The sequence below is a fragment of the Felis catus genome, chromosome E1, assembly GCF_018350175.1.
Source record: "Felis catus isolate Fca126 chromosome E1, F.catus_Fca126_mat1.0, whole genome shotgun sequence".
In the NCBI taxonomy this organism is placed as follows: domain Eukaryota; kingdom Metazoa; phylum Chordata; class Mammalia; order Carnivora; family Felidae; genus Felis; species Felis catus.
The window spans coordinates 48101282-48117877 of record NC_058381.1 but is presented as its reverse complement, the minus strand read 5'-3'; the positions used below and the strand labels follow the sequence as shown (position 1 = coordinate 48117877).

Below are 16596 nucleotides of genomic sequence, written 5' to 3'. Positions count from 1 at the left end.
AAAACAATTTTTTTGAAGTGTGTCCTTAAAACAAAAAGAAACTGAGAGAGATATCCTGTTCATATAACAGAAGACTCAATATTGTTGTCAATCCTCCCCACATCGGCCTGTAGATTCAACACAATCCCAATCAAAATCCCAGCAGGATTTTTTGTAGAAACGGACAAGCCGATTTGTAAAATGCATGTGGAAAATGCAAAGGACTTGGAATAGACAGTTTTGAAAAAGAAAAACAACCTTGTACTCATAGTACCTGACGTCTAGACTTTCATGAAGCTACAGGAATCAAGACAGCACATTTGGCACACATATGAACGTGTGCATCAACAGAACAGAACACAGACTTCATGTATGTGGTCAACTGATTTTCAACAAAGGTACCGAGTTAGCTTAATTCAGGAAGGACAGTGTTTTCAAGAAATAGTGCTAAAACAAATGAACATACATAAGCGAAAAGAAAACAAAAACATTCTTACCTCATAACACATATAAAACTTAACTCAAAAAGGACCTAATGTGAGAGCTAAAAACACGACACTCCTGGGGAAAAAAAAACACAGATCCTTGTGATCTTGGATCAGACAAAAATTTCGCCAACACCAAAAACATGGCTCAAAAAAGAAAAAAAAAAAAGGGTAAACTGAATTTTATCAAAAGTAGAAACTTCTAGGGGCACCGTAAGCACCTGACTTAACTCAGGTCATGATCTCACAGTTCAAGTGCCAGGTTGGGCTCTGTGCTGACAGCTCAAAGTCTGGAGTCTGCTTCAGATTCTGTGATCCCTCTCTCTCTCTCTCTCTCTCTCTCAAAAACAAACATTACAAAAGAGAGACAGAGAGAGAGAGAGAGAGAGAGAGAGAGAGAGAGAGAGAGAGAGAGAGAGAAGAGAGAGAGAGAGGGCAAATGACCCCATGAAAAGATATTCAACATTATTAATCATTAGGAACATGCAAACTAACACCACAATCAGATTCTATCAGATACCTCCTAGCAAAGGTAAAAGTAAAAAGACTAACAATACTAAGTGTTGATGACAATGTGCAACAGCTAGAGATCTCATACATTACTAGCTGATGAGAAAAACGCATTAGCCACTTTGGAAAACAGCACGGCAATTTATTATAAAGTTAGCTATGTATTTACAACATACTCAGTAATCTTACTCCTGGGTATACACCCAAGAGAAATGAAAACATATGTTCACAGCTGCTTTACTCATAAGAGCCAAAAACCAGAAATAACTAAGGTGCCCGTCAACTGATGGATAGATACAAACACTGCAGTGCAACCATATAATAGAATACTAATCAACAGTCAAAAGGCATAAACTACTGACATAGACCACATAAATGAATCTCAAAAGCATTAAGTGAATGAAGCTGGACACAAGGAAGCCATATACTCTGATTCCATTTATATGACGTACTAAGTATAAAGACAAGAGTACAGAGGCAAAACGCAGATCGGTGGTTGCCCAGGGCTGGGGGTTGGAGAAGACAGACTACAAAGGACTATGAGAGAATATTTTGAGTTACGTAAACACCCTGTGTCTTGATTCTGGTGGTGGTTAACAACTCTGTTCATTTGTCAAAATATGTCAGCTGTACATTTTAAAAGTAAATTTTACGTTATATAAATTATACCTCAGTAAACCTGACTTTAAAAACCAGACTGAGTGCTGGGGCGCCTCATGGCTCAGTCGGTTGAGCATCTGGCTTTAGCTCAGGTCATGACCTCACAGTTCGTGGGTTCGAGCCCCGCGATGGGCTCCGGGCTGACAGCTCAGAGCCTGGAGCCTGCTTCTGATTCTGTGTCTCCCTCTCTCTCTGCCCCTCCCCTGCTCACACTCTCTCAAAAGTAAAAAAAATGTAAAAAAAAAGAAAAAAAAAGTTTTTTTTTTTTCTTTTGAAAAAAACAGACTGAGTGGGGCGCCTGGGTGGCTCAGTCAGTTAAGGGTCCAACTCTTGATTTTGGTTCAGGTCATGATCTCATGGTTTGTGGGTTTGAGCCCCAAATCGAGCTCTGTGCTAATAGCACAGAGCCTACTTGGAATATTCTCTCTCTCTCTCTCTCTCTCTCTCTCTCTCTCTCTCTCTCTCTCTCTTTCTCTCTCTCTCCCCCCCAACCCCTCCCACTTGCACACACGTGCTCGCTTACTCACTTACTCTCTCACTCTTACTCTCTCAAAAACAAATAAATAAGGGCACGTGGCTCAGTCAGTTAAGCGTCCAACTTTGGTCACGATTTCATGGCTCATGAGTTGAAGCCCCTCATCCGGCTCTGTGCTGTTAGCAATTCTCCCTCTCCCTCCCTCTCTGTTCCTGTCCCGCTTGCGCACACGCATGCTCTCTCTCTCTCTCTCACTCAAAACAAATAAAACCCAAGAATCTTTAAAATATATAATAAAAAATAAAATAAACAAACAAACTTTTTCCTTCAATTACACAGGAGATTATGATTCACAGAAGATGTAACTACTTTAGGTCAACTATTGCCACATTAGCATCTACATTTAGTGTACCACAAAAATAATTTTGGTCAATAAATATATTTAACAGGAGAGGATTTTCTGTCTCGATTTTAAATAACTATCGTTTAAAAACACTCTAAATATTAAAATTTGGTGTTCTGTCAGAAAATTGGTAATATTGATTATACCATGCATTTTCATTTGTGCACATACTTGTGTCTTCTGGAGAGAAGATCCATAGTTTTTGCATCAGATTCTTTCTCAAAGGGGTCTATAATCCACGAACAATTTAACAATCATATTGTTAAAAGATACAAGCAGGTGTATCAACATTTTAGGATCTTGATAACGGCAAAGCAGCTCACCATTTCGACTTGGCTCATGTTGATCCTTCTCCTGATGCTGGCTTTGTGGCTGCCCTATGCTGACGGGTGGGTGGTGCCCAAGGCCATACGGTAGGGGAGACCCCCGTCCGTGTGTCTGTAAGAGGTTCATGTTGTAGGCCATCGCTGCTTGGTGTGTAAGGATCCGAGGATCGACTGCGAACCTGCCCTGGTACCCTGTCCATGGTACCTACGTTATCACAAGAAATGGAGTAACTGCATTAAATACATTTTAAAATGCAAACTGCTATAGTGCTACTGAACAGGAAAAAGCAAACACACACATGTCAATTTTATCAAAATCAGTAACTACAAAGTCAATGCTAGTTATAACAACTGGTAGAATTATTGCTAGAACTGAACTAGTCAAGAATTGGCTTCCAAAAGAAAAACTGGCTTCCTGAATCTTTAGTGTGTAGGGAAAATTGGTCATTTTTCAGGTTAGGAAGAAACTGAGGACATAAAATTGGTAATTATTCCTTGACGCATCAACTTATTTTATAATCCTAAATCACTTCCCTTTAATATGAATGTATATATGTCATAGATTATCAAGAAAGTTACCCTTTAAAGTTATAACTGCATAGTTACATAGTTTAATAGACTAAATGAGAGAACAAGTGAAAAAATTAAAGAATTTAGTCTAAGGAGTCTCAACATAAAATATACACACTCCAGGGTGCCTGGGTGTCTCAGCTGGTTAAGCATCTGACTTAGACTCAGGTCATGACCTCACAGTTGGTAGGTTCGAGCCCCGCATCGGGCTCTGTGCTGACAGTTCAGAGCCTGGAGCCTGCTTTCGATTCTGTGTCTCCCTCTGTCTCTGCCCCTCCCCTGCTCATGCGTTCTCTCTCTCTCTCTCTCTCTCTCTCTCTCTCTCTCTCTCTCTCTCTTACTCAAAAATAAACATTAAAGTCCCTCTCTCTCTGACCCTCCCCGCTCATGCTCTGTCTTTGTCTCTCTCTCTCAAGAATAAATAAACATTAAAAAAAAAATTTTTAAACGGTGGGTGGCGGAGGGGCCTGGGTGGCTCAGTCAGTTAAGCGTCTGACTTCGGCTTGGGTCATGATCTCATGGTTCATGATTTTGAGCCCCACATCAGGCTCTGTGCTGACAGCTCAGAGCCTGGAACCTGCTTCAGATTCTGTGTGTGTGTGTGTGTGTGTGTGTGTGTGTGTGTGTGTGTGTGTCTGACCCTCCCCCACTAACTCTCTGTCTCCGTCTCAAGAATAAACATTAAAAAAGTTAAAAAAAAAAAAAAAAAGAAATACACACACTCCAAATTTACATGAATAACCAAATCACTTAATGTTCATTGATTGTAGGCAAAATTCAGATAGGTCATTAGTTTAAATTAACTCTTTTGATTAATTCAACTCTTCCCTTAAACCACAGAAAAAAAATATTTCTTTAGGTATGTCTAAATACATAATCTCTGCATACTGACATAAAAGGATAAATACTATGACATCTGAGCTACTGCCCCTATTATCTTATTATAGTGTAACTGTTAAATGCAGACTCTTAAAAATCTTATATAATAAAAGCCTCTCTGACCTAGTAAAATGAAATATAAATCCTAAGGGACTTCCTATTTAAAGAAAATGATGTATGATGTTGCCAGGCTGTCTGGGAAGAAATAAGTCAGCTAAAATTGAAAGTCTTTTGGGGAGTGGGCATGAATCACATATTTCTTACCAACAGCTATTGGCTGTTGTAACTGTAAACTCTCATGAGCAATATGGCTGAGCAAGGTGTACAGCTGGGCATTTTTCCATCTTGGGGTGTGGAGGTGCCAAAACCCCTGGCAGTAATCACCTCTGCCTGAAATTACAGTATTTGCCTTAAATGCAAGAAATATTTTCTAGGATAAAATTTCCGAATTTGGAAATATTAGTAAAAAAAAAAATTTTTTTTTTACCAAAATAGTAAAAAATCTTAAAGGAACAAAAGTGGGTTTTACACAAGATGGAAACCCTCTAAATATCTATAGTCTCAGAAAACATTTAATAATGATTTTAAGTGCCAGTAAGATTATGAAAGGATTGAAATTTCTCAGATAAATTCAGATCCAGAGAGCTAGACTAATCCAAGCTTCTTTGCCTCCTCCAAAAAACTGTATTTCCTAGGAAGGGTTAGTGAATTATGTAAGAATAAAAAAGTAACAGATAAAATAAAAGTATCACTTTACAAAACAAGAGACCAATTTACTAGCTCTGTTTAATGTTCAGGCCAGTTTTCCCCAGCAAAAATATTTTTAAGGGAATACAAAGTCTTCTCAATCAAAACATCCAATATACAAATTTCTTCATAACAACTGACAATAAACAACAATTCATATTTCTCTGGTCATTTCACATTTTGAAGGTTAAGGAAAGAGCTGCTTTAAAAGAAGCGTACAGGCATTGAAAAGTAAAACAACAACAACAACACTACTTGGGACAGTTACTAATTTAGTGAAGCCTATTTTATCTTATTCAATAAACGGTATTTCAAATGTCCACTTACAGGTAAAGGCACCGACATAACTACATTCCCTCCATAGACAGCAGGTACATAAAGAATACTTGTCCCAGTGTGAGGATCTATTCTTTGAACAGGGCTTGGAGATTTCCCCAAATTTGGGTGAGGTCCAAGGGGGGGTGGAGGAGTATATGCTCTAATAGGATTGCCAATAAGTACAGAAGGATTGGGCTGAACTGAAAAATAAACAGAGAAAGGACTCAACTTAGTAACTGTACACATTCCCCTGGACAAAAATGATTTAAATCACCAACAGCAAAACACATTTCCCAGGTTTGCCATGAGATAAGAATTATCAATGTGGAAGAGTAAAGCACATTAAAAAACCACAACCATCTTACAACCTTCCCTAAAATTATTTTGAGTTATACAAAGTATTCTCTCTGTAAACTAGTATAATTTTAAATGTCTTCCAAGGAGGTAAAGATGTGTCTTTCGAGACAGAAAATCATACACACTCAATAAACATTCTTCTGAGACTAGGAAAATATACACAATATTTTTTCACAATAAAGTTTTGGCTTGCAAGATAGTCACAGACAAAATGAAGGTTAAACAATTAATATTTTAAAAGCATAATTCTGCAACATTTTAAATCATTGAAGTAAACTTTATCTTGACATTTCAATGATCCAATATTTGTAGGACATAAATATGTTCCCAAAACTTCTGTGGCATATGCTTAAATGGTTTTTCTTCATAACTTATAAATACATAAACCTTGGTACCTACAAAACCATCTGTTTTCAGAAATGTCATAACAAAGCATTCACAAGACCAGATGTGCTGAATAAAAGAGGTTAAGTGAGTTCCAAAGTGTGTGTGTATCCCTCTCCCCATCTTCTAGTGATGAAATTTAGAGTAAACCTCTTATACCCTAAAAGCAAGTTATCACAGGGCTGATTTTCCACTTACCAATTCCATCATTCTGGAAATGATCATTCTGGGTATGATGGAGGCTTTTCCCCTTTATAGAAAAAAACAAACGTATAATACTATAAATACATTTAATATGAGGAAAATATTACTTCCCTAATCCTATGCAAATTAAATATATTCAGCAACAATTACAACTTAAAGACTGCAAGTGTGTAATTAATAACCATTAGACTGCTTTGAGCCAACTTTCTTTTTAAATATTAAGTCATGGTGCTAGGCCTCCATTTTTCTCAGCCTCAAATTAAGAGTATGTAAAATTCTTTGTTTAAGTGATTTTTTAGGGGAGCCTGGGTGGCTCAGTCGGTTAAGCATCTGACTCTGGATTTTGGCTCAGGTCATGGTCTCACAGTTCATGGGATCGAGCCCCACACTGGGCTCTACACTAACAGTGCAGAGCCTGCTTGGGATTCTCTCTCTCTCTCTCTCTCTCTCTCTCTCTCTCTCTCTCTCTCTCTCTCTCCCCCTCCCTCCCTCCCTCCCTCTCCCTCTCTCCCTCTCCCTCTCCCTCCCCTCTTCCCCCCTCTGCTCCTCCCCTGCTCACGCTGTCACACTCTCACGTGTACACTCTCTCTCAAAATAAACAAACATTTTAAAATATAAATAAATGATCAAAAAAATACATAATCAATGTGACTGGACCCTAAATTCTATTCCTTTGCAGCTTCTCTACACATTTTCTATTAATTAAATGACAAAATGAAAAGTTGTTTTTCAAGGGAAAAACATCAGTCTTGACGGAAGTGCAGTTCCTGAGGACGAGGACTTTAAAACAATAATATGGATGTAAATATGGTTTGAGATTTATGTTATTTTGGGCATCTTTAACATGTAAAATTTACTGGAGGAACAAGAAAAGACACTGACTGTCATAATCTGCTTCAGAAAACGTACAAATTGGGAAGCCTGGGTGACTCCGTCGGTTAAGCATCCAACTCTTGGCTTTGGCTCAGGTCATGATCTTGCAGTTTGTGCAATAGAGCCCTGAGTCTGCTCTGTGCCGACAGTGCGGAGCCTGCTTGGGATTCTCTCTGTATCTCTCTCAGCTCCTTCCCTACTAGTGCCCTTTCTCTCAAAATAAATAAATAAATAAATATTTGTTTAAAAAAGCCTGTCTCTAAAAAAAAGAAAAACGTACGCACTTTCTAGAAAGCAATTTGGCAATACTATCAAAAGCATCAAAAATGTACATACACTTTAACCCAATAATTACACTTCCAGGAATTAATCGAAATGAAGTAATAATGGACTTGGGCACAGATGTTCATCACAGCATTGTTTATACATGTGTTAAATGTTAACAACCTCAATGTTCATCAAATGAAGATTTATTAAATAAACAATGCCAGATTCATATACCATTAAATGGGATGACTTTAGCACTGAAACAATATTTTAAGAGACAATGGTTCTGAATTTCTGGACTTCGAAAAATGTCTCTCTCTTTCTATTGGCTAAATGGTAACACAAAGCCATGATACAATACAAGTAGCACATTATACAACTTACCCTTAGACACACACAAATCTGTTGTTTGTACATAATATCTGAAAATTACAGGGGGGGAGGGGATGATATCTACAGCAGAAAGAAAGATTTATTCTTGACCAAACCGAAAGTACAGTGATGCTTCATTTACGTCCCTGTCAGCAAGGTCACACACTCAGGTCGGCGCTAAACATCAAAGGCATGTGGTCAGGTTAGCCGTGAGCAGGCAAGGGCAACGAAGCTCCAACTCTTAAAAAGTCAGAAAAAATAGCCAAAAATGAATCGCAGTTGGTCCATTAACCAGAAGAGAATGTTCCCAGTGATTGGCACTAGCTATAAAAAACAAACTTCCGAGGAACAGAGAAGTGGTAAGGAAGGCAGGGCACAAGAAGAAAGAGCGAAACGGTGACAATGGTAGAGGGCAGAGACGCCAGAAGTGGGTGGGAAGATGAGAAGCAGAAGTAATCAGAAGTGACCAGAGCGGCCGGGACACGTACACTGACGGAAGAAAGGAGAGCCAGTGACTCGGACAGAAGATAAGATCGTTCCAAGAGGGCAGCAAACTCTTTAGATTTCTTAGCCTCGAACGAGCCGTCAACCAGAGGCAATCGTGCAGAATGAGGAGAAAACAGTGATGTGGTCAGACTATGGTACGAAGAACAGCCCCTGAGAGATGTCCACACCCTGATCCCTGGAATCTGTGACTATGTCATGTTATGTGGCAAAAGGGTCTCTGCAAAATATAATCAAAGTTGTGTTTAAAATAAAGAGGTTATCCTGGATTATCGGGGTGACCCACTCTAATCACATGAGCCCTCAAAGCAGAAAAGTTTCCCCAGCTGGAGTCAAACAGATGTGGCAAAAGAGGAAGTCAGACACTCCATGGGAGAGAAGGATTCACTGTACTGTTGGTGGTTCTGAGACATAAAGGTCAAGTGCAAGAATGGAAGAGAAGCCTCCAGAAGCTAAGAACGCTACCCGCTGACAGCAGTCTAGGAAACAAGGACGTCGATCCTGCAACCACAGGGAACTGGATTCTGCATGAACTCAAAAGCAGATTCCTCCCAAGCTTCCAGAGAGGAGGCCAGTCAGCCAACACCCTGATTCAGGCCTTGTGAAACCCAAAGCTGACAAACCAACCGAGGCAACCTGGACGTCTGACCCAAAGAAAGATGAGATAATAAATTTGTGTTGTTTAAGTCACTATGTTTGTCCCAATTTATTGCAGCAACAATAGGAAACCAATCCAAAGAGTAATCACAGTCTAGGGTAATCCAATACTGTAAAGCTGGAAGCATGCCAGGCAATGACATCAACCCTCTGGGTTGTGGGATATGCTAAACCGAAAAGCAACTTGGGACCTATCATGTGAAAATATGGCACTTCTATAAGCGTAATTCAGCACACTGTACAGTTCAATATAGGAAACACTTTTCCAGGATGCTTGCACTTAGCATGCAGCTGTGGAGCAGTAAGGGTACTTGGTCCATACAAAATCATACAGCGTTTGGTAGCTTATAAACAAAATAATAATGTAGCCGTAAGCTAGCGCTATGCATAAAAGTCATTCCATAGTGACAAATCCCAAAGTTTGCTAATAAATCTCAGAAAGGATGTACACCTTTGGTAGAATACCAAAGGTATTTTTATAAGCAAATAGAGTTCATAACACCTTTCTTTTTTAATTTGAGAGACAGAGTGAAAGGGTGAAGGCGGGGGGGGAGAGAGAGCAAGTGAGTGAAAGCACGCGCAAGCGGGGGAAAGGGGCAGAGGGAGACAGAGAGAATCTTAAGTGGGTTTCATTCATGCTCAGTGTGGAGTCTCATGTGGGGCGCAATCCTACGACCCTGGGATCATGACCTGAGCCAAAACCAAGAGCGAGACATTGAACCAACTGAGCCAAACAGGTGCCCCATATCACATATTTTGTAAGGACTATTTTTTTTACTCCACTATTTGTTTCTTCAAATATTTATTTTTTCACTCATTCTTTGTTTTCCATTTACTCATTCAACAAATGTTAACGAGGCCCAACACCTGTCCACCCCTAGCTGGGCACTGAGGCTACCAAAGGACAAAGACGGACACGTTTTCTGATGTCTGGACAGTGAGACACAACACAAGCAGCAGGAGACAGATGATGAAGACAACTCACAAACTAAATGCTACAAGATAATACTACGGTCTTTCCAGAGAATCCGTTTCTGAATATTATCTATCCTCTGACCAGTCTCTATAGTGCGTAATGTGTGTAAATGACTTTGTTCCATGTTAGCAAAGCTTCCAAATGTTGCTCCCAGCAAATGCCCTAGGAGGAAGCAGAATGAAGACAGGCAAACGGCTTTTCTACATGCTAATCCTGCAGGTGCCCACAAAACAGGCCCTTTGCTATAAATGATGCTTGCAGAAAATGAGGCAATGGCGGGCCAACCAGGACCACCAGCTCCTGGACCCCCTAACGCTCTGTACCTTCTCTAACACCAGCACAGAAGTGACCTGTTCAGAGAATAAAGTTATATGACTGCTAAACGGCACAGGGTGTTTTGTTGCCAAACACAGCCCTGAGCAAGCAGGATATAAAGTACTTTTAACTGTCGTCCAGTCTTCTGATGCTTTTATCCACAAGAAATCTCATTGGGGTTTAAATTGTAGTCTAACATTAACAATACTAATTTTTAATATTTCTTATGCACAGAATTGTGTTACAAGTTAAACAGTAAGGAAAACTCTAGGAGAAATTGTACGGTTCAGTATCACATTTTCAGAAATAGTATTCTTTTCTGGCAATAAACCCCACTTCATCCAAAGGCTCTAGCACATGATATAAAATATCTGTGATTTGTTTCAAAATTTTTCAGTGTGCATATCTGGTGGGGGGCAGGTGTGGTCTGTAGATGAGACATGATTAAGATTAAGTTGCTAACTGGGGCACCTGCGTGGCTCAGTCGGTTGAGCATCCGACTCTTGGTTTCAGCTAAGGTCATGATCTCTCGGTTCATGGGATGGAGCCCTGCGTTGAGCCCTGCCCCAATTCTCTCTCCCTCTCGCTCTGTATCTCCCCCGCTCAAGATCTCCCCCTCTCTCAAAATAAGTAAATACATATTTAAAAGAAAGAAAGAAAGAAAGAAAGAAAGAAAGAAAGAAAGAAAGAAAGAAAGAAAGAAAGAAAGAAAGAAAGAAAGAAAGAAAGAGAAAGAAAAAGAAAGAAAGAAAGAAAGAAAGAAAGAAAGAAAGAAAGAAAGAAAGAAAGAAAGAAAGAAAGAAAGACAGACCAGGAAGATGGCTGCTTTGGCCTTTACACAATCCTCTCAATTATAAGAAAAAAGCCATGCTACACTCTACTGGATGCATCATAACCATTATTGATTTCTCAGATACTTACTGAGCACCCACTATATGCAAAGAGTGGGGTAGGCACTAGGGGCCATAAAAAGTATATAGAACAGGATTTTTGTCTTCAGGGAGTTTATGGTTTTAGAAGAGCAAGTGGAATAAACATGTATTTTCTTCACCTTTCAAACGAAAACAAAAAGCAAACTGCAGGGTCTTGCTTAGGGTCGATACACATGCGGTTCCATGGCTTCAATTTAGCTGCACCTGCCGTACATAAGTTGATTCCTACATTCCCAAGTCAGTAAGAAGAGTTTACTCTACTGTAGTTAGGAATGTGCAAAGGGTATAATGATTTTGCAATGTTTTAATTAAAAAGAAAAAGAAAAAAAAAACCCGGAAAATGTAAAAGTTTCGACCTGGGTTCCCTACTCCCCACACACCCTATACTCCTTGCTGGTCCCTATAGAACCTGTTCTCTCATACCTCTGGTCTTTTCTATCAGCTCTTTCTTAAGCTTTATTAATTCATCCAAAAAATACTTATAAGCCACCTATGAGGAGCCAGATGTTGTTGCAGCACAGAGGCTAGAGCAGTAAATAATCCAGGCAAAAATCTCTGCCGTAATGGAGCTTATATTCTAGTTCTTGAAATGTCTCCCCAGTGGAGCACTACCCCCATCCACTCGGTGGATTCCTAAAAACAAGATCTCTGTGGTGGAAAATGCCTTGAATCCACCCCTCTCCTCTGACCACTACCCACCAACATCTTCTCCAAGAGGACTCGGGGGCTTATGTGCTTATCTATGCTTCTCCAGTACTGAATATACCAGCTGGCGCACAGAAGAAACTTAACTATTTGATAAGTAAGTTGATTATTAATTTATTATAGTTTAAGCTTTAGAAACCTAGAAGATTCATTTATGCAAAATGCTTAATCCCCTGGAAATCCCAAATCGCTAAAGCATTATTGCACCATAGGTCCATTTTCATTAAATTAATAATAATCAAAGTATAGTAACACAGAAGTTCTCTTCTCAGCTTAATACCTATTTAACCAAGAGAGTTTCAAGATATTAAAACATTAACTATTGTTTACTTAATTACTGTTTACATTAGGATTTACTTTTTAATTTTAAGTTTATTTATTTGAGAGCGAGCACACATGTGAGTGGGAGCAGGAGGAGGAGCAGAGAGAGGAGAGAGAGAATCCCAAGCAGTTTCTGTGCTAAAACTCACAAGCCGTGAAATCATGACCTGAGCCAAAATCAAGAGTCAGACGCTTAAATGACTGAGCCACCCAAGCGCCCCAAGGTTTTACGCTTTTAAAATGAAGCCCCAAACTGACATGTTCTTTTAATTCATGTCAATAAATTTAATACCATGCTGATGACTGTGAATATAGCAAAACAACAGAACAAATACTAAACGTGCCATTCTCATAACTTTCTTTTCTATGGTAAGTGCAAGCATTTTTTTTTCAGGCACTGTAGCAAATAAACCAGCTGTCTCTGCCCAAAATAGCTATGGTTCAAAAGTAGAAATGGCCCTGGCTGACCCACCTCCATTCCCTCTGATGGACTACTTCTTACACAACAATACGGGTCAGCAGATCAGTTAAAGTAATCTTCAAGAGGCCAACCAAATCTTCTCACTGTGTCAAATAGCACTTGAACTGGTCACCAACAAAGGATTAGAACTATTTGCTTTCTACAAACAATGTTATATAATAATATTCCTCATAAATAATATGCCCTAAGGGCATGCTTTTAATGAGCGAGATAGTCCTTTAAACTGCTTTGTTTTATTCACATCTTACTAAAATCAGCCTACCAGCAGGGAGGACCGGGAGGCTCTATTATGCACAGGACTCCAGAAGCAATGAAGTTCTTGAAAACTTTTTGAGAAGCACGATGACATTAAGCACGGCTAACGGCCACATGTTCCCTTACGTGTCCAAACTAGACAAGTTCCTTGCAGAAACTACTTGCTACCAAATATAACCTTCGTTTCCAGTACTTGAAGTAACTTGCAGCCCAACAAACCTTTACCCTTCTGTGCTGTTCTCTCCCTTTAACCTCTTCAAGTCCATTAACAGGCTTTACCTTGGGGGGTGACTGCTGCAGTTTGTTGGTATTTCCTGAATGCTGCAGTCTTAGAGCCCGGGGGATAAATTCAGGTGCCAGTGGATTCAACACATACGTCTTCTTGAGTTCTAGAGCCTCTAGCTGAGCTTTGATCTGTTCAAAAGTGATTCCGTGCAGGCTATTATTTTCATGACACAGGGCAATAAACCGCTCCCAAAATTTCCTACAGAAAAGATTTACAAGATCATTTTACAATTTCGGCGGATGAGATCACAGAAATGAACATAAGCAACTAAAGAGAGCTTCAAATTCCCTCTTCCCACCCCAAATCCTCAGATCCAACGTTCATCTGGCTACGATTCAGGTATAACCTTTCCACCAGATCACAAGACTCCAGAAGTTTGATTGCACAACTACAGTCATGTCTAATATCGTGGAAAATACAAATTATGCTCCCAATTAATTTTGGCCGATCAATGCAAGTAATGTGGTCAATGCTCAATTATCCACACTAATCCAAAATGACAGTCTTGTTATCCACATAATAACTAGGGATTTCAAAACTGACGCCAGCTCATTTCACAGATGATTTGTACTTCTAGACATAGTCATGCATTATACACATACACAAATTCAGACACATACATAAATTAGACTAATTTGAATTATGGGGACAAAGCAGCCTGGTGTTGGATGACTAAGAAAAGCCAACTCAGGACATAAATCTGAGCCACAAAGTAGATATTCCTCATGAAGATTCTTAAGAAATAACTAGCTATTCCTATATTTTTCTCTTACTCAACAGATGCTTGTCACAAGCACAACTTACAACATTGACTACGAGAGTTAAATTAAGTATGAAAAACAGAGGAAGTTGGAATGCTAATTTTAATATTGATGATTCATTTCCGAATCACATTAATAAATACTAAAGGAGAAAAATACACTCAAAACTTGTTGCAACTGTGTGACTATTTTCCTACAGGTTGGCAATCTGATCTCTGAATATTAAAAATAATAAATACATATTACAAAAGACAACATAATTTTTAAACTTTAAATGACTATAAATATGCATACCTATCTTTAATATGAGGTTCAAATAATGTGTTATTATGCTATGAAAGATATATGATACGGTTTCTTCCCAAGCTGGTATCCTTGTGGACAGAAGTAATCAAGATGGCTTCAAGAAGCACAGATGAAAAGGTTTATATTATAAAAGTCAGTATGTGAACGGGAATTGGGTTATTAATATATTCACAAAACTTTGCAGAGTTTAATTCTGGACTATGTTTCTCTTACGTATGCCCTTTCTACTTTTTTAAAGGTAAGTTTAAGAAATGGGTCCAGAAAAATTTCAGGCCTGCATGCCAACAACAGAAAAAGTACAAGTGCCACAAAATATGAAGTATATATTTTTGACAGTAAGACATAAAGGTTAAAAGACAGTCATTCATTTGCAGGAAGTATGTGTTGCTAAGAAATGCAAACCAAAAGCTACCCTTTATTTTTATTCCTAAGAACACCTCTGAAGGAATCAGAAGGCTTTTTTCTCACAGTCTAATAGCTAAGGAAGGATCTTTAACATAGCCCTCAGGACCTAAAAACCCAGGAGCTAAAATCCATAAACTTTCCCACCCTTTCGATTTAAAAAGCCACAATATTCAACTCTATGAATACTTTCAACATGATTCTACATGCTACATTCAAAAGAAGTTTCTCTGATCTAATTGATAAAGTATCCGTTTCATAAAATGGCATTTCGTCTTGGGTTGCAATTCAACACAGAGCAAAACAAGGAGTGAATGGATTGGCTTTTGCTCTCAGTTTTTAATACCAATTTTTTATAACAATCGCCATTTCCAGCTTATGTACCCAAGATGCTAGAACTCGCTCTATGTTTCAGCTCCTTTTTAAACTCCATACCCTGTTCCTTGACCACTGTCACTGACCTCAACTGCACTGAACAGGAGCTGAATTAACACTGAGTTGAGCAGAACCTTCAAATGACCCCACAGTTCACGAGAAACTAGTAGCTCAGTGAGTCTTTGCCTACAAGATCCCAGAGATCTCAAAGAAACAGTCTGAGAGCTAAAGGATACCATTTCAGAATCCTAAACACTTACAATAAGCTAATCAAGTCAAAGCAGCTCCAAAAGCAGCCCGAAATCTCCATTTTAAATCTCATTCATCCTTTGACTGACATGGCAAAGTGGTCAAGCGCATGGATTCCAGAGCTAGACAGCTGGGCTTTCAGTCACGGCTCTGTCATTCAGGAAATCAAATAACTTAATCTCTTTGTAGCTCAGATTCCTCATGTGTAAAACAGGGCACCAATAGAATTTATACTTCCTTCAGTTTCTCACTTTTAAACTTTGAGAGTATTTCTTCCTTCAAAAACTCTTAAAGTTAAAAAGTTTCCTTTCCTGTCTTCATGAAGGCTCTTTCAAAGACTATTGACACAGCCCTTGAACTCCCAATACTTCAGCAAAATACGAAGTATGGACGTATGAACACCTAAGTGAAAGATCACCTGAGAACTTCCAACTACTCTCAGAATGAAGATAGAGGCTCTTGTTATTTACAGATTCCACTGATTCTTAGGCGCCTCCCTAAAATTTTCACATATTATTAACAATTTGGGTTAGAAAACCCAAATATGTCTCTATATTGTTATATAATTACAAGTATTTCAAAGAACATAACCTTACTTTAATCACTGCATGAACAAAGTATGGTTTTGTTTTTATGCTAACTTTGCTTCTAGGATCACTGATAAAAAAACACTGAAAAACCACTTGATATCCTCAGGTTATACAGTATGTGTACATGCATGTGTACATACACCTCTACATAAATATGAAATATGTTTCCATCTCACTGAGTAAATGGAATTTGTTAACGAAGTAATTTGGTTCAAAGGAAGACCTTCTCTGAACACCATGGTTTGGAGAAATGTACAAATCTTCTCTGGCTCTCCCCACTCAGTGTAGATTTATACAAGCATATTCATCACTTTCTGGGAAAGGCAGGGTAACCTACCAAGAAGAGCTTGGGTTTTGAAGTCAATGCGACATCTGTTTGAGTGAACCATTTAACAGCTATACGACCTTGGGCAGTAATTTAAACTCTGAATCAGGCAGCCCATTTAAAATGCAAATAAAATTCCCACATTGCAGGGTTGCTGGGATGACTGAACAAGGCTAAGTGTGCAAAGCACTTGACCTAGCACCTGGCAAGAGAAAGCTGTCAATAAACAGCAGCTACTATACTAACACTCATTGGTTTGGCGAGTTGGGGAAAGGGTAGTTCACTACCTTCATTTCAGGTTAATAGAGAAACTCTATTTAAAAATACAACAAAAAGGGCACTGGGGT

General features: G+C 38.9%; 1 protein-coding gene across 8 annotated transcripts in view; it reads right to left on the bottom strand.

The window, feature by feature from the left end:
• Positions 1-16596, bottom strand: part of HELZ (helicase with zinc finger) — a 163101-nt gene that overhangs the window by 44819 nt on the left and 101686 nt on the right. For all 8 annotated transcript variants that reach the window (XM_023244319.2, XM_023244321.2, XM_023244320.2 and 5 more), the window contains 4 exons: positions 13235-13439; positions 6292-6343; positions 5362-5552; positions 2836-3043 (listed from right to left, as the gene is read on the bottom strand). In XM_023244319.2, the coding sequence (XP_023100087.2) occupies positions 2836-3043; positions 5362-5552; positions 6292-6343; positions 13235-13439 (656 nt within the window). The remainder of the gene's footprint in view (positions 1-2835; positions 3044-5361; positions 5553-6291; positions 6344-13234; positions 13440-16596) is intronic.